The sequence below is a fragment of the Alternaria arborescens genome (assembly GCF_004154835.1).
Source record: "Alternaria arborescens strain FERA 675 chromosome Unknown contig_8, whole genome shotgun sequence".
NCBI classification, from domain to species: Eukaryota; Fungi; Ascomycota; class Dothideomycetes; order Pleosporales; family Pleosporaceae; genus Alternaria; species Alternaria arborescens.
Genome location: NW_021167863.1, coordinates 7,246 through 29,493, shown reverse-complemented (window position 1 = coordinate 29,493; position 22,248 = coordinate 7,246). Strand labels below are relative to the sequence as shown.

The following is a 22,248-nucleotide window of genomic DNA, read 5'->3' as shown; positions in this document are numbered from 1 at the left end:
ATACAGTGAACATGCTGTGTGTTCAATATTGAATGTACAACAAGACGGCCAGACGTGCTTGTCGGCCATGGCGCTTTCGCACTCGACGAAGTTCTTTCGCCCAATACATACATGCTCTTCACACCTTGTTCATACCTTACAAACTCAGTCCCTCAGCTAGTACCGCACCATACCAGATCATAGCCCCCAAGCCCACCATGTTGACCAAACTGCTGACGCCGTGCAAGATGCCAAACTGCTTGTTCAAGGCCTGCATCTCCTTGCTGTGTGGCCCGGCATCGTAGCTCTTCTTCCCATCCCTGGTCTCCTGATGTTTCCTCAGACCCATGACCTCGGTCGTCTTGGGCCCAATGTACACCCAATTCACCAGCGCCGTGAGGAACATGGTAGTATGTAGCCAGGAACTCAGATTGTCGGTTGCAGTCGGTGGCATGGGAGACGAAGAGAGGAATGGAAGCAGGGAGGGTGCACCACCACGCGGATAGGTGAGCAGCATTACAACGGGAGTAAGAGTTTGGAGCGTAAAGTATACAGGGAAAGTGTGCTTCTGAAGTGTGGAGAATTGGGGACGCGGGAGGACGCGGAAGGCTACGATGCCTGAGACGAAGGACTGGAAGAGGGTTGAGCCGAGGAGGGTGCCATAGCTATAGCTCTGTTATCAGACGTGCCTGGTTTTGAGCTTGCAAGGTGCAGTTGTTATACCTGAGCAAATGGTACGTCGCCGGATTCTTGAACGACGAGAATGACATGGTAGCGGTTACGTGTTGTAGTCAGTCTTGTTGTCGGGAGCTGGCAATATGGTATCGACCAGAAGCAAGCTGACAATAGAAGGGAGGAGCAAAGTCACAGTTTCAAACGAGCGCCACGAGCAGTAGCAGCCTCGGCAAATGATGATCTCACGACCTGTCTGACGACGCGTTGGGTCCCTGCATGCTACCCGCGAGCCATGCCACGTACAGCCTAGCACGCATGCCCCGCTAAAGATTTCGCGAGCCCCTCCATAGCGCATCATTGCGTCGTGCGGCCATCCATCACTTTCGGCTTGTCTCAACGAATCCCCAGCCGACGCCCACCGTATTCTTTCCAAATACACTCACGTCCGCCCTCGGAATGTTACTGCCGTCGCTGATAAACCTCCGCCGCCCAAGCAACACGCCTCTCGAGCCAGAAGACATCTTTGGCTCCTCCCTCGGCGGCATCTTCACCGACGACACGCAAAACCAGCATGGCGACGATCCAAACACGGTCATCTTGTATCGCAACGCCAAGTTCGGGGAGCTGGAGTTGAGAGTGGCCGATTTCAATGGCGAGGAGCAGAGACGAAAGTTTGCGCATTACCTGTGGAATGCTGGCGTTATGATGGCAGAGCTGGTCAGTGGGCGGGTTGAGGGTGGAGACTTGGGCGCAAGCGGCAAGGGTCTGCTCCAAGATGAAGAGGGCTGGAGAGACGGCGAGTGGTGGACAGACAAAGAAGAGGAGAAGAAGTGGAGTGTGGAGGGCGAGACGGTCTTGGAGTTGGGCGCAGGTGGGTTGGGCCGGAAAGATAGGTGAAGAAAAGAGTACTGATGGAACACTTGCTCGCAGGCGTGGGGCTAGGCGGCATTCTTAGTACACTGGCAGGCGCGAAAGAGGTATGCCCCTACCCGGACCACCCGCATCATTGGACTAACAGCTTGATAGATTGCCATCACCGACTACCCGGCCGCTCCCATCCTCGATACCCTCCAAGCCAACGTCGCCAAGAATGTCCCAGAGCTGTTGAAGCCCAATGTGACCGTCCAAGGCCATCAATGGGGCTCTACAAGCACCCCCTTTGAAACTTCACACGCACACCACTACACGCGCATCCTCGCAGCCGATTGTCTCTGGATGCCATGGGAGCACCAAAGCCTCGCCCAATCGATGCTGCATTTCCTCTCCAACGAACCATCTGCACGTATATACTGTATCGCAGGCTTTCACACGGGCCGCGCCAAAGTCGCGCCCTTCTTCGAAGAAGTGGTGCCGGAGCAAGGGCTCGAGGTAGAGGAAATATACGAGATGGATGTGAACGGACAGCGGCGGTCGTGGGCCAAGGAGCGCGATGGTGGTTTGGAGAACATGGGCGAGCGGAAGAAGTGGCTCGTTTTCGCGCGGATACGGCGGGCTGTTCCACCATAGCAATAGTAGCGGTAGGAACCTTTCCTCCCAGCAAAGAAGCGCGGAATCACGTCCTCTTGAAGCAGAGCGTAACAACACTGCTGCCTGTCTTGCCTCCGAAAGTAAAGCTGGGGTACTTGACTTTTCCCTCAAACTCAAACTCTCCTCCTCCAAACCAGCCCTTGAGCTCCTCTTCTGTCCAATTACAGCTCGTTATGAGAAATCGGCCGCCCTTCTTCGTGAGGGGCTCGACCTTTTCCCTGTATCCCTCGCAGATCCTGCGACCTTGAGCGTCTTCCTCTTGTGACAAGCATATAGCGTCAAACGTTCCTTTATCCAGTACAACGTCGAAGCCTGAGCCCAACCATGCGCCCGGTGGCTGCGACAGGATATCCCACTCATGAAACGCAATGTCCTTATAAGAAGCGTCTTTCGCATCGCGGATTGACGTCGCAAGCGTAACGCTCTGCGCAGAGTAATCAACCCCCACCATCTCGCCGTTCCACTCGTCTTCCCGCAGCGCAAACAGTAGATGCCCATTCCCTGTTCCCAGGTCTAAGAATCGTGCAGCTTTCTTGTCGCCCTCATCGCCTTCTTTGTGTACGTGGCCTTCATCGCCGAGATCCTCAAGAAAAGACAACATGCGCTCCTCGGCACCCGCGTCGCTGAACCATATCGTTCCCTCGTCCTCTGCGTTCGCGGCGAAGTTTTGGCGCTCGGTGCTATAGGCCGCGTCCCAGTAGGATTTGGTTCCCAGCTCGCTGGGATCGAGGTGTGTAGGTGCAGTCATCGAGTGGGTATGCGGAGGAAAAAGAGCAAGTGTAGTCGCACAGGAGACCTGGTGCTGTTTTCTGGAGGGGCAGCTGTTTGGTTTCTGGCTAGATGCCCGCGCACCATGCAAGCGAGGCTGCGCTAAGAATGACAGGGTATAACAATTGAGTCGACCAGACATTTACAATCAACCTTCGCTACTACGAATTATCTCGCCAATATATACCATCAATCCAATAAGGCAGTCAAGCCACAACGTAGTCATCTCCTTTTTCTGGTAGACTCTTCCGGCCTAGTTCTGAACCTCACCACCTTTCAGTGTACGAAGACGCTTGTTACCCATTTTAAGTTGTACAATTACTTACTTAGGTATTCAAAGAGTGGTATAGGCTTTCGGATGGAATTCTTGCATTCTTTTTTGCCAAGCTAGCATGGTTCATGCAATATCTAGCCGATTGTTGTACTCCTGAAGACCGTCGTCATCAACAGTCTACGATAACTGCCGCTAAGCGGTACTGTTCTTCAATCGCATGAACAATCTCAATCACAGAATATTCGGGTATGATGATATACCCCCATTTAGCATGGCTCAAAAGCCTTTTTTTTTTACAAGGGCGAAAGGTGAGCTCCGATCGAGAGTGAAGTCTCGATGACGATGGAACGCAAAATCCATGTTCTCTGTAACAGAAGGATGTAGACAGCACTTGAATGCTTCTATCGAGAACTCGTCAGAGAGAGAATACATTGCTGAAGTCGTTTAGCGTAAGGGAACGTAAGGGCAACCAGACGTGTGATGCGAACATCTCAGTACCATCGCTTGTCCTTGAAAGCGGACACACCCTTTTCAAAAAATACATGATGACCGTAATGCTGATAGCCATCCTGGTACCTCTAAAGCCTCAGAAAGGGAAGCAACTCATGAGGTGGTGTTACCAGGAGCCAAGTATAATCGTCTGCGCAGTGAGGTATCAAGCCCGGGCGCTGGCCTTCATCTTTCTGATAATCTAACGAATATCTTGTGCGCATCAATGTAGCGTTGCCGCAAGCCTCTTCGATCACTCTCACCAAGAAGCAATTCTCTCGCAACCTTCATATGACTGTGAACGACGTGTAGCCAACGAAGGAGTTCATTATACGGCTAGGTTGATTCGTCGGTAACACATAGATTGTATGCTGGACGGAAGATTGCAGCTTGAGGTTGGCTAGGCAAGTCTCTGCCTGAAGGATATCGTAGTATTAGCTCTTCGATGGCTCCCGGGCCTTAGCTTAAACAAAACGAACCGTATACCTACGCTACCGAGTTGGCATCTGACAACCTTCACTGCGGTAGATCAGGCAGGGCAACAGATGGAAGAAGACAAGCTCGAATGTGAGATTTGCTCCAGAGGTTCAGATTTTTGTGACGCACATAGCCTGTGTAGATGGGCGAAACGATGTTGCCTTGGTGGTAGAAGCTTGATGAAGCTCTGCAAGCCCAACGTTCCCCGGAGTGAAAGTGGAAAGCTTGCGCTGCGTCGCGATGGTGATAACGGTTGGGTTTCGAGCGAGTAGATCTCCATCCTGGAACAATTTTTCTTTCAGCCGCTATCACTACGTTAAGGAAAGAAACTAAACACCTCTTAGGGCAGAGTACTTCTTCCTAGTACAATAAAGCGTATTAGGTCTATGTAGATATAAATAAGAAACCTAGAAGACTACAATGCTGTAAATCCTTATAAGTTTTCTTATTAAGAGATAATGTAGACTGTAAAATGTACCTTGTTATTTCTGTATCTGTCTAGTTTTTTCCTTTTATGAGGTGTATGCTTAGTGAAGTCAGCGTCAATGTAGGTTGCCACTCCAGGTTCCACGTCGGTAAAGGGCGGCATATGAGCGGTTACAAGGATTGTCCCACGATAGTTGGGCGGAAAGATGGTGGGCGTCTGTGGCAGCGCTTAATGAGTCAACGAGGGCCCATTTATGGCTCCATAAGCAGCAATGCCCAAGGTGACGGTAAGGTCGATGGAATCAGTGGCTAGCAGCGGAACGTAAGAAATGGACACGGTGTTGTGCATGATCTGGATAGTACCATCGACGAGGCCACTATAGACTCCGCTTGCAGTGGGGCTGGGTACAGATTATGATGGCAATCTCAGTACCCCGCCAAAAGTTTGCAGTGCGGCAAAGGTGACGCCGGGACTGTTTCAGCGCGATGACTGCATGCCAGGTCAGTCTCCAGGATAAGACAAATCGGCCGTGAAGGTAACAATCGAGCATTGTGCAAAAGCAAAAGCTGTAGCGCGTAGGTGACGCGGGTACGAAAAAAGGGCTGATGGGCAAACAATGACGATGGTCCCAAAGACTCGCGTGAGGCAACTGCGGCTGTGGCAAGGCTATAGCAGGCGGTCAAGGCGGGTGGAAGGGCTCCATGGCATGTGGGCCAATTAAAGGGACCCGTTTTGCCTCTTTCGCAGTTGAATTCGTTGCAAGTGAAGGAGTTTTCGTAGCCCAACGGGGACCTAGCGCCTAAAACTAGCACAGACCCACAGCCCTCCAGGTATATTAGCACCCGACCCCTCCATCACTCAACTTTTCTTCTCCGTCCAACTCATACCTTACACCGCGCGCTGTAAATCTGAGTATCAAACAACTTCCCCTCACCACCACATAACCTCAAACAACACAACACCGCCAACATGGGGTAAGTGACTCTGCCTGCCTTCCGCCTCGAACCAGTGGAGCCTCGACATTTGCCCACTGGAAGAGCTCGAGGCTGCCACGACCACCCTTGGCACACCTCGCTAACAATGGCTGCAGTAAGGAGAAGATGCACATCAACGTGGTCGTTATCGGCCACGTCGATTCCGGAAAGTCCACCACCACCGGCCGTAAGCCCTCCCTCTCCGAACGACTGCGGGGTCAAACAACTTACACTGGGATACAGACTTGATCTACAAGTGCGGTGGTATTGACAAGCGTACCATCGAGAAGTTCGAGAAGGTATGGCATCACTTTTCTTTCACGCGGCCTGTTGCGCCCACCTGATGCTTTCTCTGAGCGCGTAGCCAAAGCCTGGCTTATCGCGATGAGGGGCATTTTTGGGTGGTGGGGGTGTGCGAACTTTTACGCGCTAGCGCTAGTCCGCATGCGGCCTTCGCGAACTCCAACGCAATGACGCACATGTAATTTCCCCATTCTGGCCACAGCGAGCTAACAAGCCTCACAGGAAGCCGCCGAACTCGGTAAGGGTTCCTTCAAGTACGCATGGGTCCTCGACAAGTTGAAGGCCGAGCGTGAGCGTGGTATCACCATCGACATTGCTCTCTGGAAGTTCGAGACTCCCAAGGTTAGTACCCCTCTGCCTACTACATCAAGCTCTTTACAATGCTAACATGTTGTACTCAGTACTATGTCACCGTCATTGACGCCCCCGGTCACCGTGATTTCATCAAGAACATGATCACTGGTACCTCCCAGGCCGACTGCGCTATTCTCATCATTGCCGCCGGTACTGGTGAGTTCGAGGCTGGTATCTCCAAGGATGGCCAGACTCGTGAGCACGCTCTCCTCGCTTACACCCTCGGTGTCAAGCAGCTCATCGTTGCCATCAACAAGATGGACACCACCAAGTGGTCCGAGGAGCGTTACCAGGAGATCATCAAGGAGACCTCCAACTTCATCAAGAAGGTCGGCTACAACCCCAAGCACGTTCCCTTCGTCCCCATCTCCGGTTTCAACGGTGACAACATGATTGAGGCCTCATCCAACTGCCCCTGGTACAAGGGTTGGGAGAAGGAGACCAAGGCCAAGGCCACTGGTAAGACCCTCCTCGAGGCCATCGACGCCATCGACCCTCCCAGCCGTCCTACCGACAAGCCCCTCCGCCTTCCCCTCCAGGATGTTTACAAGATTGGTGGTATTGGCACGGTGCCCGTCGGTCGTGTCGAGACCGGTATCATCAAGGCCGGTATGGTCGTCACCTTCGCCCCCGCTGGTGTCACCACTGAAGTCAAGTCCGTCGAGATGCACCACGAGCAGCTCACCGAGGGTGTCCCCGGTGACAACGTCGGCTTCAACGTCAAGAACGTCTCCGTCAAGGAGATCCGTCGTGGTAACGTTGCCGGTGACTCCAAGAACGACCCCCCCAAGGGTGCCGAGTCCTTCAACGCCCAGGTCATCGTCCTCAACCACCCTGGTCAGGTCGGTGCTGGTTACGCCCCAGTCCTCGACTGCCACACTGCCCACATTGCTTGCAAGTTCTCTGAGCTCCTCGAGAAGATTGACCGCCGTACCGGAAAGTCTGTTGAGAACTCTCCCAAGTTCATCAAGTCCGGTGACGCCGCCATCGTCAAGATGGTTCCCTCCAAGCCCATGTGCGTTGAGGCTTTCACTGACTACCCTCCTCTCGGTCGTTTCGCTGTCCGTGACATGCGTCAGACCGTTGCCGTCGGTGTCATCAAGTCCGTCGCCAAGGCCGACAAGGCCGGCAAGGTCACTAAGGCCGCCCAGAAGGCTTCCAAGAAATAAGCGCTCTCTTCTTGGGTTGCTTGTTTCTCTTCTTTCGTCTCTAGATACCTGGTTCTGGGGATGTGGTTGCTTCGGAAAAGCTGTGATGACTTTTGAAACGTGTCATGCATAACGGTCTGGGGTCCTGGCGTCGTCCTTCCATAGTTTCCATAATGATATGAATGAAAACATGGGTGGGATATGAACAAAAACCTCTCCTCTGACATGCGTGACTGGTTACTGTTGATGGTGTCTCTACTTCCTCGTGGTGTCTATCACATCGCCCTGTATGGTGTGCCTATCACCAGCAATACTTTGGTCGTCGAGGTCTTATCAAAGATGGTGACAAATGTCTCACCATGCGTCGTGCTCTTATGTGGTGTCGGTCGCGCTTGTACTTACACTACATCAAAGAGAGAAACTAACATCCCTTTGGAGTAGAGTATCTCTTCTTACTACAACAAAGCGCTTTAAGAGCTAATGTAAGCTGCAATGTAAAGCTTGTGATCTCTATACCTGTTTAGTTTTCCTTTAATTAGAGTGTTGGATCCAGGGAGGCAACTAACTGTGCACATCAGACTACTTCAAGTGCTCAGCTCTAAGATGTTCACGATTGTAATGCTGGTAAAATGCTTGTGCTACAAACTGAGGGTTTCCGGTTCGTCATTAAAGAGGATCGGTTTTGGATTCTTTTGTTTGCGTGAAAGTTGCCGAGGAGCACTGCGAGCGTCCATTGCTGGGATATTCTTTACACCTAACAAGAGTTCATCATGCTTCATTAAGCTCATTCGGTATTGTATCAGATGTGAAGAAGCTGGCAATTGTTGTGGCTTTGGCTTCGAGACCGGCCCACTCTTTCGACTTTAGCGCTGGCGTGGACTCACCAACTACATGCACGTGCAGGCCAGCGCCGCTCTACAACGTTACATTTTCATCCCTTTGTACGAGCAATGTCAGCGGATCTTTTCGCGGAATTTGGAGCCGACTCCCCCTCGGATCAACAGCAGTCGCGGCCCGTCAACACGCAGGCGACTACCGCTCCACCTGCTCCGTCAGAATTCAGCTTCTTCAACAGCCTGACCAACACCCCAATCCCAGCATCATCGTCGCAGCAACCTCCGCCCGTGGGCAATAATGAGAACTTTGTTTCCAGCTTCATTCAAGAATCTACAGCTGAAGACAACGACGACTGGGGTGATTTCGAGGGCGGCACATCTACGGAACCCGCTCCTGCCGCCAAGCAAGATCTGTTCGCATTCACATCGCCTCCGGTCCCCCAACCACCATTGAATGCCTGGAACGTGGGCTCAGTTACAAATGACGCCTTTGTATCCAAATCGCAATCGTCCTGCGAGCCGACACAGCAAACTTGGCAGCGAGCACCTATCGTGAAGGCCAAGAAGTCTGCGGACCCAAGCGTACTGTTCGATGCAGAGGATGATTTCGATGATGATGACGACGACTTTGGCGATTTTGAGGGCGAACAGGAAAATAAAGCGCCTTCTACAGCACCTGTTGCATCATCCCCAGCACTCGTGGACCTATTAGGGGATATGAGCATATCACAGTCTCAACCACCTGTCTCGAGGGGTGTAAATACTGTCAACGCAAGTCAGATTTTCGAGGGCCAAATGGCCACGAGTAAGAAATCTAAGATCGGATTCGGTGCTTCTACTAGACCAGAACGACCGGTCCCAACACCCGCACCGCCAGCACAGAAAGAAGATGACGGATGGGATGAATTCGATGATTGGGAGGCTTCTATTCCTACGAAAGCACCGAGCAAATCCGGAACCATGCAGTCGACCACGAGTGCTGCATTACCCACTACACCAGCTCCAATACTTTCCCCTACAATACCAGGTCCACAGCCCAGTGAACTACCACCTACTAACGTGCCGCCGCCCGGTATGTTGTTATCACTTTTCCCTTCTCTATTTGCGGAAGCAAATGAGAAGTTGTTCAAGCCCATGGCAGCGCAACCCCTACCCATGAGAAATAAGTTACTGGCCGAGCCCACAACAATCGCATACCTTGAAGGCTACATAATCCTTGGGAACGTTGCGGCACACATCATAGCTGGCCGTAAATTGCGCTGGAAGCGAGACCAACACCTGTCCCAAGGCATGCGAATAGGCCCTGCGTCGTCACGAGCAACTTCCGGGATGAAGTTGACAGGTATCGACAAGGGCGAGAACATGAAGGAAGAGCGAGAGGTCTCAGATGTGGTGAGAAGTTGGAAAGAGCAGGTTGGGCGACTGCGACACGTCGTATCCGGAGCAAATCAGATCAAAGCTGGTTCTTTGGATCGTGGGCCAGACTTGCAAGAGACAATGCCGGTAAAGACATTGAAGCAGTCTGAAGGCGGCATACCAGCGCGCCAAGCTTGTATGCTATGCGGGCTCAAACGGGAGGAAAGAGTGACGGCAGCCGATATGGCGACAGACGACAGCTTTGGCGAGTGGTGGATAGACCAGGTCAACATGCATCGAGGTATGCTTATCAGGACGCCATGATGAAGGCAATTGCTGACTGTAGAATTAGGCTGCAGGAATTTCTGGAACCAGCACAAAGATACTCTTCGACAACACTGATGGCTCGAAGCCTCCCCAGATGTCCAGATTTGGTGCATGAGTCGGCACACGGCATGCGCAGGAGCCATGTTCAACCAATGGCATTTTCCGGGGTATGCGGAGCTAATCACGGTGGTCGCAACATGCACGATTTTCTGCATGACGAGCAGAGAATTCAAATGCCTCCATTGAGCGTCTGACATCTGTTACTTCCATACTCACAGTACATGGTGGTGCTGGAGAAACAGCGGTATACCAGATGCCTATGGACATAGTATGACGACATGGACATCGGTTAGATTGGCGGGACGTTCACCCTGCTCGCCAGTTGATGGATGGCGCGGCAGAGCAGCACATGTCAGAGCAAAGGCTAGCGGAGGCTTGCCGGACGGACGAAGCCAAGGCCGGGTGCGGACGCTGGTGCGACACAAGTGGATGCTCAGCCAGAACCAGCGTATGTCCCAGGCATGGTACGCATCTTTACTTTATTGTGCAACCTCGCCGTCTAGCGTGTTATGATGTAGGACTCTGGTGGTGTCCCGGCCCAGGCGGTCTGGTAGATCTGATCTGATAGCGTCGACGGCGGGTGGATCGTCTGTGCTTGTCGCGGGGCCAGCGTGGGCGCAATGCAAATAACGCCGTTGGCGTCTCAAGTCGCATAGTGCCCGCGACGTAACTACATGCCATTCACTGTGCACGCCTACTGCTCATCTCTTGCGTCTGGTCTGCCCCACGCATCGCATCGCATCTCTTACTGAACAGCCGTACCCGTTGCAGGTGATATCCGACTCCAGCCCTCAGCAACCCTGCAGCCCCCACCAAAGCCTTTGCACCACCCACCCACGCATCATCCAGCCGTACCCCAGAAGCGATACAGCCACCCCAAACGCGACACACGGGTCAGTACACATCAAGCTGTGTACCTGTAGACCAAGGGCTAGTCATCTCGTCGTTGTTCGCTGCTTCTGATCTTACCGAGCCGAGACAATTGCCCAAGCCTGGGAACAGGCGCTCGTACGCCTCAGGGAATGAGCAGGCCAAATGATCATGGTACGTCAAATGACCCTCCGCCTCACGTCGTGACGCCCACGACTGCCTCGACGGCTTGTGTCACCAAGAGCCCATGGTGAGCTTTGTAAGCTTGACCGCCCACAACACTGCGAGACATGTATGCTCTGAGAGAGGAGCTGGACGGAGCCACTGCACCCACCTGGACTACGGTACACAATAGACACCCGACCCCAATACTTACAACTTGCTCTGTACCGCTGCCACTACGTCGCTCGCCACTAGTCATTGCATACTCGTGCTCCATATGAACTTGTTAGCTGACGTCCTCACCCCGCCAGGCTCTCTACCAGAAGAAGCACCCTTCAACTCCTTCGCACAGTCACAGCACCTCTCCGAATATGCCCCGCTGGTCAAGACGAAAAGCACCTCGAGCCTGCTGAACTGGCGAACGGGGCCGCCGCCACCCATCGACACGGCCAAGCGCCTGAGCATCGATGCAGGGCAGCTGGACCGCATGGCAAGGTGAGTGGAACGTCGAGATAGGCGGCCGTGCAAGGACGCTGGTCAGGAAGGAGCACTCTTCGCGTTGTGGGTCATGGCTGACACACATTGCACCAGGTCGCCCATCGTGTCCGAGCATGAACACGGTCTGGGATCCTCAGGCCTCCGTCGCATCCGCCAACAGCCAGGCCCGAGACAGCTGCAGTCGACCCAACGAGCTGCTTCGCTGAACATTTCCACGCCACCAGTATCGAGACATCCTTCCGAGTCTGCGCCCACTGCCCCCGCATCACCGACCTTTGCTTTTGGTGAGGATCTCACTCGCTTTCCCTCCGAGTCTCTACACTCGTTTTCTTTTGCGACGCAATCAGAAGAGTTTATACACAACCGCCAGAATGTGCTGAAGCGGTCCATCGAGTTTATGCGCGACAGGCTGGGCTGGGCCGCGACAAATCCTGGAATAGCAAACGCCCAGGCAAAACTCAGCGGCGATCAGGAGGTGCAGAGTATGATGGAGCTGCTTACAAGAGCAAACCTCATAGGCCAAGACGGCACGGGAGCCCATGGACTGGGTGCGCTGGGTCCCGTAACAGGGCCGGCGGACATGTCTGGCGAGAACCCATTCGAGAAGGGTTTCACAGTTGATCGATCAGCGAGCCCCGAGAGCATGCTTGAGGCTGCGAGACCACCAGTACACAGAGTGACTACGACCGATGTCATCGACACCAGCAGTACACCAGAAGCTCGCCAAGAAGGAGCCTCACCGGGTACCGAAATCGCCCCCAACGCGTTGAGCACACGAGCAGCGGCAGCTTCTCCGCCTCCACCACCTTCGCAACCTGCACGTCCCCAAAGAGCTGCGCTCAAACGAACTCTGACCGACGTTGCGCCTCTTACGATCCAGAGCCAACTGCACGATGCACTAGCGCAGCCATACCGGGTGGGAGACCAAGAGAAGATCAGCGACCTTGTATCCCCTACCATTATCCCAACTCTGCCGCCGAGTTTTAGCAATGCACCAGGGCCTCATTCCGCGGGATCAGCACCACATGGACATGGAAGCCGACACGCTCCAGCAGCACAAGCCATCTTCACCACCGAAACAGATACGCCATGGACCATTACATCTGCAAACGACTTGGCATGCCTTGTATTCGGTGTGACGAGGGCTGAGGTCCGCAAGCTGGGGATACTGGAAGTCGTGCGAGAAGACCGTAGAAAGTGGCTCGAAAGCAAGCTCAGAGATCCCGAGGTTGGCTCTAAGAATGCACTGTCCGGAGCATCTCCTGCAACTAACAACCTGAAAGTCGGCAGCGGTGTTACTGCACGGTTACTGAGCAAGGCTCCATCGCGCGTGATAGCCGCGAGGAAAGCACAGACAGACGATGGCAGTGGATCCTCGTACTACAATGCGAAGAAGACAGGCAAGCTGAATCATGAACATAAGGGCTCAAGAGGTGTTTTACTTTGTGGAGATGTCATTCCGATCCAGAAGCGTAATGGCTCAACTGGTTCTGCCAGCTTGTGGGTCAAAGAGAAGCGGGGTAGTCTCATCTGGGTGCTTGAAGAGATTGCGGAAGATGTCGTATATATCACGGTCGACGATGTAGGCTGCGTATCCAAGGGCTGGGGCGCAACAGAAGCTATCTTTGGGAGCGATCGGTTACGGAGGGGAATGGATCTCAAGCGACTCATACCAGGCATACCACGACTCCGAGGAACAAACACTGGGGCGCTAGACTACGAGTCGATCGACGAGTTTCGCAGCTACACCGCGCGGACTTCAAACAGCATCAATATACCAGTAACCGTGGAGGCGATGCCAGGCGAACCCACTTTCCGCATCTCTAGTTTCCCACACATCGCGGGCATCATCGTTTTATCTTCCGACGATCTCAAAATCACAAGCTCCAATTCCGTCTTTTCATCAGCTCTGTTCGGACAACCACGACCCGAAGGTATCCACGTGAGCAAGCTCATACCCGCATTCGACAAGATACTGCATGTCATGACCGATGAAGATAAGATCGAGCTGGTCGACGGAATAGTCATCCCCGAACACAGCTTCCGCCGTGCCCGTGCCCTGCTTGCAATGCGGGAGGGTAGTGCAGATGCGGCAGCCATCTTCCTGCGACCAAGCGGATTGCCAGCTCTACATCGTGACGGTTCGGAAATCATGGTCGATGTGCAGATGCGAGTAGTGAAGAGCGAAAAGTCTCCTCGATTCGATGAAAATGTCATTGAAGAGGAAGATGGATCGTCCAAACCTACCAAGAGTCCAGAGCTAGTCTACGCTCTGTGGATAACATACTCCAGGCAGCTGCATGCTGCAAACCATGGTATTGGTCCTGTGACTCCTCTTATGTCGCGACCACCTTCACCGCGCCAACCTGAACCAGGGCAGTCAAACTTCTCGGTACCGCAAGAACCTGAATCGCACCAGTCGCAAGGAACCCCACCTGCAGTATCACTCCTCACTCAGCAAATACAGGAAGCCATGCGACCTAACACTCCGCAGCAAACCCAAACAAAAGCTATGGCACCGCCACCGGTCCCTGTGCAGGAAGAGCCACCCAAGAAGAAGACTATCAACGACTTTGTAGTGTTAGAAGACATGGGCCAAGGCGCGTATGGGCAAGTTAAGCTCTGTCGGTACAAAAAGGTCAGTAGCAAGAAAGTCGTGATCAAGTATGTCACGAAGCGGCGGATTTTAGTCGACACATGGACTCGAGACCGAAGGCTAGGCACTGTGCCGCTCGAGATTCATGTGCTAGACTATCTCCGTCGTGACGGCTTCAAGCATCCCAATATCGTAGAGATGGCCGATTTCTTTGAAGACGACATCAACTATTACATTGAGATGGTACCACACGGTCTGCCGGGTATGGATCTATTCGACTATATTGAGCTGCGGGTCAACATGGAAGAGAAGGAGTGCCGTAAGATCTTTGTCCAAGTGGCAGAAGCGGTACACCATCTGCATACTAAAGCGAAGGTCGTACACCGGGACATCAAAGACGAGAACGTCGTCCTCGATGGTGAAGGCAACATCAAGCTCATTGACTTCGGAAGCGCAGCATATATCAAGAGTGGGCCGTTTGACGTCTTTGTCGGCACTATTGGTACGTTTCTCTTTCGCTTCTCCGTTTGCGATAATTGTACTAACAACCTCCAGACTACGCCGCCCCCGAAGTCCTAGCTGGAAAAGCTTATCGCGGTAAAGAACAGGACGTCTGGGCGCTCGGCATACTCCTCTACACCATCATCTACAAAGAAAACCCGTTCTACTCTATCGACGAAATCATGGATCACGATCTACGCGTACCATGGGTCATGTCGGAAGAGAGCATCGATCTTGTGCGGCTGATGCTAGATCGAGACGTGGAAAAGAGGATTACGATCAGTATGGTACTTGAACATCCTTGGTGTAAGGGTGCTGGTGCGGGTGCTGGTAGTGGGGTTGCTGGGGAAACTGCCTAAGGCTGGAGGCGATGAGGGACGAACATCTAGAACGACTTTACGATCACTTGCATACGAATGGAATGGGACGGGGTGGTGCTGGTCGGAATAGGGATTGGCGTGCTTTTTTAAAAACGCTTCTCCTTTTTTTCCGATTTACACACATTGTTCGCAAAACTGCGTTATATGCATTACGGCATTGTTTGGTAGGGCGAGATGGAAAAAATGAATACCCAATATTTTTGTTTCTTACTGATAACCTGTATATCATTGTTCATGGGCGCAAGCTCGAACCTAAGCAATTTATGCCATAGCGATGAGCATAACAGGCTTGCTAGCGCATACTTCGGGGAGGTTGGTCAGTCCCTTGGAATGACGTACAGTATTAGTAATAGACAACACGAACGAGTCTTGCTCGTGCTTGCGTCTTGCTGGTTAAACAGCGGTCCCAAAGTTCTTCGCATCAATTACAAGCGACTCACACCGCCTGTCAGTATACTTTCCAACGCGCACCGCCATTCAGTGCCAGCGCCACATACTGAATTTGACGTGGTAATACCACGCTCTGGCCCCCAATCTCGCCAAATGCGATAGTCCATGCACCTCAGCCTCAGGTGTGGCTGAGGTCCCTAGCATGGCCCCCATGCAGCGCAGAAGACGGCCGTCAAACCAATGGCGGAGCAGCGCCACCGTTGTGCCGCATGTTAGGCGCCCAGGATAGCCACAAACACCCTGTATCTCAGAATAGATTGAACGGGTGTCTTCGCGCGTCGTCGTGAGACGTGCCTCGTTATTTGTACTCGCGGTCCTTTGTCTATGTACTGTCAAGAGTATCGCATTACAAACAAAGCGTCTGAAGACCGATTTATACATTTAGACAATACCGTTGACGCCTTGTCATGATGTTCTCTCCGACACCAAAAAGTAAAGCTGCCAGTATATGGTCTTTTGACTCGGGCTACGGCTCTGCCACTTTGGAAGATGCCGAAGGAGTCCCTGTACTACCTCATTCATAGTCCCATGTAACACGCGGCCGCTAATTTTGCCCAGGTCAACCAAACAGGAAGCTCTTCAATCCATGGAACGGTCTCTCTGATCGAGAAAGAACCTGTAAATCTAGATTTACGCGACTCTTTCAGCCTTGTAGAAGACAGGACTCGCGCAAGAGCAATTACCGATTCGACTGAGCCCCAAGACACCAGACTCGATGTGTTTACATCCAAGGTTTGCTCGAGCAATGCATCGTTGTTCACGATACCAAACAGCGACCATGATTGCCTCCGATGTCAGCTCTGGAACATAACAAATCCTGGGGAGGAACTTAGATGCGAAGACTGCCTCAGTGAAGCTTCCGCATCATCTACGACTATTGTTCGGGTTCCTGGACAGTCGGAAACTACTCCTGTAGCAACTCGACTAGACACAGTCGAGGAACCTCCTTCGCAATCTCTACCACGGTCTAAGGGCACCGCGCGATGCTCTGCGTGTGAGATATCTGCACTTATTCACCCGGGCCAATCTACCAATTGTACTTCATGCACACCGGATACAGAAGTAACATTTCAACCTCGAGTGAACAAGCCATCAGAAGTCAGGCGTTCGTGCGCCCGACGACCACCTACCAAACTCGAGTCGCATGCTACGCGATGTCTGCATCGGTGGCTGAAGGAGAACCGAAACAACCCGTACCCGGACAACGATACCAAGCGTTTGTTAGCCACAAAATGCGGAATCACTGAGAAACAGGTCAACACTTGGTTTACTAACGCGAGGGCGCGAAGAAGGGTAATCGATACGAGTTTGTCAAATCCGGCCTCGGAAGACGAGGGTTCGCGGGAAACCAGACTTTCGAGCGTAACATCGACGACGATGTCAAATGAAGCATCTTTTGATCATCACGGTTCTATTGTGGCCTATTCTCCAGCCGAAGATTCCAACCAGACCGGTATATTCACGTCTAGACGAGGCAAGAAAAAGGACTATGGCCAGTCTGGCAGCATTCGGCTTGCAGCGCATCAGGGATCAGTGGCCCAATCTGCATCACTGTTGGCATCCAAAAACAATGATGATGGCGAAAAGCAGACCTGGCAATGCACTTTTTGCTACCAGCATATCGCACGTAAGTCCTGGCGGCGCCATGAGGAAACACAACATCGTCCCAAACGGAAGTGGACATGCTTACTTTCTGGGCCAAGGATTACACTTCCCTCGCGGTCTGATAATGTCACACTCTGTGCCTTCTGTATGATATCAAGCCCTAGCGATCTGCACTTTGCACAATGCCACCGCATAGCCGAATGTATAACCAAGGGCGAAGACGAAAGAACATTCTTGCGACCGGATCACCTACGTCAGCACGTCAGGAACTTCCACAAAGCGAAACTGAATGAGACCATCCGCGATCTTTGGAGACGAGAAGGACCAGGCAACAACGCTGTGGAGAATTGGGTTTGCGGTTTCTGCGAAAAGGTGCTGAAGACGTGGGAAGATCGAGAGACACATATCGCAGGCCATTTCAAGGACGGTCTGACAATGACGAATTGGAAGGGATACATACGACAGGATTCTGAAGTTGAAGCAAGAAAGAAGAGACCGACCTCGAGTGAAGGGAGACCTAATATGCTCTCAAAGATAGCTCGGACACTTACTGGTCGGCCAGTACACCAACAGCATCACTGTGAGTCACATGGCCAGAACACCGACAATCTCGCTGCCACACCGATATCCATGGACACGACCGGTCGAAATCTGTGTTTGTTACCAGAGCTGATCTTTGACAACTTCATGCTGGGAGCAGGTGATGATTACTTCGACTTCAACATTTCGGACTTTACTAGTGCGTACGGGCAAGACGCTGTTTCTGCTAGACGTCGCGACTCAGCATTTCCCGGTGAGGGTGATCCCGGATTTGGGTTTGATAATCTGGCGGAGGATACCACTAGCGAAGACTTCTCGAATTTGGACACGTTTGGGCTTTGGTATCAGTAACTAGAGATATATGTGTCATTAACAGCCATCCACATTACAATTCCAAGGACAAAAACAGCTTCAAGAGTCTCAGATGTGAAGGACGACGGATTCGCCATAGGGGTACCATGAGAGGAAATACCAGGTTCTCGTAGAAGGCACTGATATGTGAACCTGAAAGCGTAGCAATGCTCGGTGCCAAAAAGACCCGCGAGTCGACACCAAAATCAAGAGAAAAGGTCATCCTTTCAATTCAAACACTTCTTTTCGTTGATGTAGTAGCATAGCACGTGTTTTTAGTCAAACTAGAATACAACGTTTTCAGTACAGCTTTGCATTGTACTTCGTATGACCAAAACTGCTGTGTGGGATCGCGATCGCAAAGACATTACGAAGTCCTGCTAAGGCTGGTTATTGCCCTCCTGTCAATATCATATTGGTGTATCCCCAAAGATGTTTTCTGATCATTACGGCTAGTCCTCCCATACATCGTTCAATAGCCACTTCTGACCTTCCCATTGCTCCTTCACAACTGGCCAGATCTGATCAGGTGGTAGCACAAACCCACCACCAGCCTGATCTTGAGGGCTTAGCTCCATCGTCCACGAGTGGTTCGCGCCGTGGACAGCATAGTGGTGATCTCTCGAGTTACCCGTCGAGAAGTAAAGGATCTGGCAACCAGGACCGAACTCATAAGTACTGTTCTTTGTGCTAGCAGCCATGATCGCATTTGCTGTGCCGCCAGCAACTTCGAGCATGCGAGGAAGGGTTTCTGGTAATGGATCGCACGAGAAGCCATAGGGAGTCAGAATGAGCTGACCGTACGAGTGGAAGTCGATGAAAGAACGAATTCCAGCACCTGTTCCCGATAGTTTAGCTGAAAGACCATCCATTGCTTCGTTCTCCGGTGTGTCGCCCGGTGATTCTCCGCGGTACGTCTGGCCACAAGGATCAGGTGTAGATCCACCTTCTGGCGGCTCCGCATCCCACTCATACTTCCAATTGCGGTTGCCGTCAGTCCCAAGGCAGGTGGTGTTGAGATTCGGACGTGGCTGACGGTTCTTTCGCCAGAGTCGATCATTCGTTTGTGTGTAGAGAAAGCCATCGGGATTGTGGAAAGGCACGACGTAGAAATCGTAATAGTCTAAGAAAGTGGTCACATTGGCATCGCCTTTCTTGTAGCCGTCAATCAATTGATATGCCAAGTACTCAATTACTGTAATAGTTAGCTGTTATTCCGTGGTAATCGCCATGTACATTCTTACCCATAGTTGATATCCATTCCCTTGCATGTACTGTAGCATGCCAGAGAATGACTGGCTTCTCTGCTTTGTGCTTTCTATGACTGTCCTTTTCGTCTCCATAGAAATTGAAAGCATGTATTGTTCGGTTCTCGTAGCTCTTTCCGATCGGGAACTTCTTAGAGTTTTTGGGAAATGCCTCAACAAGATCATCCCAGTATTGAAGATGGTCGGAATATGGATGATACGTGTCGAACCAGGAGAGATCTGGCAGTTCGCCACGCCTGTGCAAGTCCCGCTTGTACACTGCTTTCTTTTCCGTAGCGCGTATATAACTGCCTAGATCCGAGTTGACGAGACGCGCTTTCAGGCCCAGGGCGTTGAAGGAGTCTACCTCTTCAGGCGGGACGGCGATGGAGAGGGTATCGCGAATGGGATGAGTGTGATACCTGGAAAACAGCATGCCAATATCACGAGCCTCTTCGGCCGAAGATGGAGTAACTGAATAAACGTGGTAACCATCATACGTGACTTCGGCGCTACGAGTTGCAGAGCTGTCCCGAGACTGGAAGGGAGATGCTGCTGCCAACTGAGCGCCTAACAATAGTCTGGTCCACTTCATAATGAATAACGATTGACTATTCGGTGTCTGGCGTACCGGATGCTCTGTATGATTTCTCTAGAGACATTATATACCTGCGGACTCACACCCAAACCATGCCATAACCTTATCATGCATCCGAAGCCAAGTGAATGATGATGCAACGATTTGACTTCATCTCGTTGCCTCCCATGAAGATATTGCGACGGTTTTGCCGCTTGGTACATAACAAGTATGTGGAGTGTCGTTCAACGGCCAGCCAAGAAGATGCCCAGACTTTGAGCTACCTTTGGACATCACCAGCTTCCTGATCAGGTCTCGCCGCCAAGAAGCACGACATGATAGATATGCATGTTCCCCTCAACCCGGGGTATAGTGATAGAATTGCGGATGATGCATGAGATTATTAGCGGCACTGCTATCATCGTATACGCTGAATCGTAGCCAGGGTCCAGGGCCCTGTGCCTTCGGCTTTCCACCGCCTATGAGCTGCACTTGGAACGATGATGAGGCACGACGAGTCGTCTTGAGCAAACCTCGCGGGGTGTGACGCGCTATCTTCTCGCCTAGCTTGTCTTCTTCGTTAAAACGTTTATCGCATTGAGGCCAGCAAGACGCAAAAAAAATGAAAAAGAAAGACTCAGAGCTAGTAGCGTCCTTACGCAGCCAATACAGGAGCCAACGAGGCCAAGAAGGAAAGCAGCGCCCATGCTCAAAGAAGGACAAAAAATACTGTTGTGACCTAACCAGGGGTCGCTATTTGGTTGTTAGTGTCTGTGTTCGAACGAGCTGCAATTTAGATGTCTACTTACAACCTGGAATCTCTTGATATCGAACGAATCGTAGTCAAGCGCCTTGCCATTGGGCCATTAGGCCAGTTATGCTTTTGATGACAATAGGTTCATCAGTAACGGATATATAGCACTTTGTCGAAAGGCGGAAGAGTGGGCGGCACGCTAGCACTGCGGGGTTCCTGCGTTCCATCTGGACGTCACTAGCCCCACCATACCTCCTCCTCAATTCGACCCACCCATCCTAGGCATCAGTGTTCGCTGCCTTAGTGATGGCCGTCACTGAGCGAAGGGACCGCCCATTAATGCAAAACATCAGTGCTGTAACCTGAGGGCCGCCCATTGAGTAGGAGCTTCACAAGCCTCATGCGCGGCCTCTTACCATAGAAAACAGACATTTCTGCATCTTCACCAACACCACCAATAAATCCAACGATGCCGACACGCAGTAATGAAATCTACACCGCACACTTCGATAGCAACCAATTCGTAGTTGGCGGTGGTGTCGCAATATTCCATCTTGCCACGAATCGAGTCGTGATATGCAGCTGCGTGTATCGCGGACAAAAGTTCTACTTCCTCCCTAAGGGACGGCGCGACGCTGGCGAAGAGAGCGGCACAGGTGCCGAGAGAGAAGGGTACGAAGAGGTACGTCATATCCGTTTTCTAGTCTGGAGACCAAACATACTAACGCTTTGAACAGTCTGGCTATCGCAACCGCCTTCTCCCTCTACCTACTGCTCATCGCCAACCGCAAGCCCACCCGCGTATCCATGCTTCTCCACAGACTGCCGAGCCAGTATGCATGCAGCTCCTTCCTCTCGGTTCTCGGCAGTATATAATTTACTGGTACATTGCTGAGACACTTCCTCCAATTCTCGAAACCCTGCTTGAGACGGAAGCAGGCGCGGCGAACAACCCCCCACCGCCATATCCTCAGAACCTTTCTTTACGAGAGAGAATCAAGGAAGAACCTGAAGGGTACGAGCCAAGACACCACGAGAATACAGGAGTAGATGAGCTGGAAGTAACGTATAAAAGTGAGTTGGTGAGTGTGGAGAAAGCGGTGGAAAAGCTAGGACGGGAAGGCAGTATGGGAAAAATCATGGCGGATGTGGTTAAGAAAGGGTGGGAGGGAATTCAACGGAGACTCGAGATGGAAGACGCTGCCACACACGAGAGTCCTGAAGCAGTTTGATGGCACATGGCTAGGGAGATGCCAGGCACTAAGCGTGGATCGCCTTTAAGAGACTTAGCTATATTCACTACCCTCTTATATTAATAGGACCATAAGTACAATCACGTAGGTTCTTCGCGCTTGAGAAGAGTACAACAAAAGGGAGGTTCCCTCATTCATAGCCTGCTGACTTGGTGGCCCATGTCATGTAAGATGTTCACCATCATGAACCAAGCAAAAAGGAATGACCCTTGACCATGAGGTCACTTATCAGTTGCACTAGTACCACGTGTCTTCGCTACCAACCTATATATTCTCCTACCCGGCCTAATGTTGTTCGTATAAGCACAGTAATATAATTAACCCCACATACTTCTGCACTCTTATCAGAAATAAATGAAGCAGCCCCACCAAGGATACGCGACAGGCTGCTTACGAAAACGTGGTAGCAAGGCAGCAACTGCGCGTGTCTGAGGCAGGTATCCAAACCTGCTTGTGCCGGCTACTATATATTGCATTCCCCAATCGTGCA

At 51.9% G+C, this 22,248-nt stretch overlaps 9 protein-coding genes across 9 annotated transcripts; 6 read left to right on the top strand and 3 right to left on the bottom strand.

Annotated features, from left to right (window-relative positions):
• Positions 1 to 136: 136 nt before the first annotated feature.
• Positions 137 to 749, bottom strand: AA0111_g4198 (hypothetical protein; the record flags this gene model as incomplete). Its single annotated transcript, XM_028650170.1, has 2 exons — positions 137 to 644; positions 703 to 749. The coding sequence occupies 2 exons, from the start codon at positions 747 to 749 to the stop codon at positions 137 to 139; spliced, it is 555 nt and encodes a 184-aa protein (XP_028507836.1).
• Positions 750 to 1,110: 361 nt separating this feature from the next.
• Positions 1,111 to 2,160, top strand: AA0111_g4197 (hypothetical protein; the record flags this gene model as incomplete). The annotated part of the gene is made up of 3 exons (XM_028650169.1): positions 1,111 to 1,525; positions 1,585 to 1,631; positions 1,681 to 2,160. The coding sequence occupies 3 exons, from the start codon at positions 1,111 to 1,113 to the stop codon at positions 2,158 to 2,160; spliced, it is 942 nt and encodes a 313-aa protein (XP_028507843.1).
• Positions 2,161 to 2,206: 46 nt separating this feature from the next.
• Positions 2,207 to 2,929, bottom strand: AA0111_g4196 (hypothetical protein; the record flags this gene model as incomplete). The annotated part of the gene is made up of 1 exon (XM_028650168.1): positions 2,207 to 2,929. The coding sequence occupies one exon, from the start codon at positions 2,927 to 2,929 to the stop codon at positions 2,207 to 2,209; it is 723 nt and encodes a 240-aa protein (XP_028507842.1).
• Positions 2,930 to 5,585: 2,656 nt separating this feature from the next.
• Positions 5,586 to 7,416, top strand: AA0111_g4195 (Elongation factor 1-alpha; the record flags this gene model as incomplete). Its single annotated transcript, XM_028650167.1, has 5 exons — positions 5,586 to 5,590; positions 5,707 to 5,777; positions 5,834 to 5,889; positions 6,116 to 6,235; positions 6,295 to 7,416. 5 exons carry the CDS (start codon positions 5,586 to 5,588, stop codon positions 7,414 to 7,416), a joined length of 1,374 nt encoding a protein of 457 aa, XP_028508149.1.
• A 929-nt stretch (positions 7,417 to 8,345) lies between these two features.
• Positions 8,346 to 9,989, top strand: AA0111_g4194 (hypothetical protein; the record flags this gene model as incomplete). Its single annotated transcript, XM_028650166.1, has 2 exons — positions 8,346 to 9,888; positions 9,940 to 9,989. 2 exons carry the CDS (start codon positions 8,346 to 8,348, stop codon positions 9,987 to 9,989), a joined length of 1,593 nt encoding a protein of 530 aa, XP_028507841.1.
• A 1,294-nt stretch (positions 9,990 to 11,283) lies between these two features.
• Positions 11,284 to 14,960, top strand: AA0111_g4193 (hypothetical protein; the record flags this gene model as incomplete). Its single annotated transcript, XM_028650165.1, has 3 exons — positions 11,284 to 11,501; positions 11,598 to 14,602; positions 14,656 to 14,960. The coding sequence occupies 3 exons, from the start codon at positions 11,284 to 11,286 to the stop codon at positions 14,958 to 14,960; spliced, it is 3,528 nt and encodes a 1,175-aa protein (XP_028508148.1).
• Positions 14,961 to 15,841: 881 nt separating this feature from the next.
• On the top strand, positions 15,842 to 17,927 carry AA0111_g4192 (hypothetical protein; the record flags this gene model as incomplete). Its single annotated transcript, XM_028650164.1, has 2 exons — positions 15,842 to 15,937; positions 15,990 to 17,927. 2 exons carry the CDS (start codon positions 15,842 to 15,844, stop codon positions 17,925 to 17,927), a joined length of 2,034 nt encoding a protein of 677 aa, XP_028507840.1.
• Positions 17,928 to 18,379: 452 nt separating this feature from the next.
• AA0111_g4191 (hypothetical protein) lies at positions 18,380 to 19,769 on the bottom strand (the record flags this gene model as incomplete). Its single annotated transcript, XM_028650163.1, has 2 exons — positions 18,380 to 19,122; positions 19,172 to 19,769. 2 exons carry the CDS (start codon positions 19,767 to 19,769, stop codon positions 18,380 to 18,382), a joined length of 1,341 nt encoding a protein of 446 aa, XP_028507839.1.
• Positions 19,770 to 20,974: 1,205 nt separating this feature from the next.
• Positions 20,975 to 21,737, top strand: AA0111_g4190 (hypothetical protein; the record flags this gene model as incomplete). Its single annotated transcript, XM_028650162.1, has 2 exons — positions 20,975 to 21,187; positions 21,243 to 21,737. 2 exons carry the CDS (start codon positions 20,975 to 20,977, stop codon positions 21,735 to 21,737), a joined length of 708 nt encoding a protein of 235 aa, XP_028507838.1.
• Positions 21,738 to 22,248: the final 511 nt, after the last annotated feature.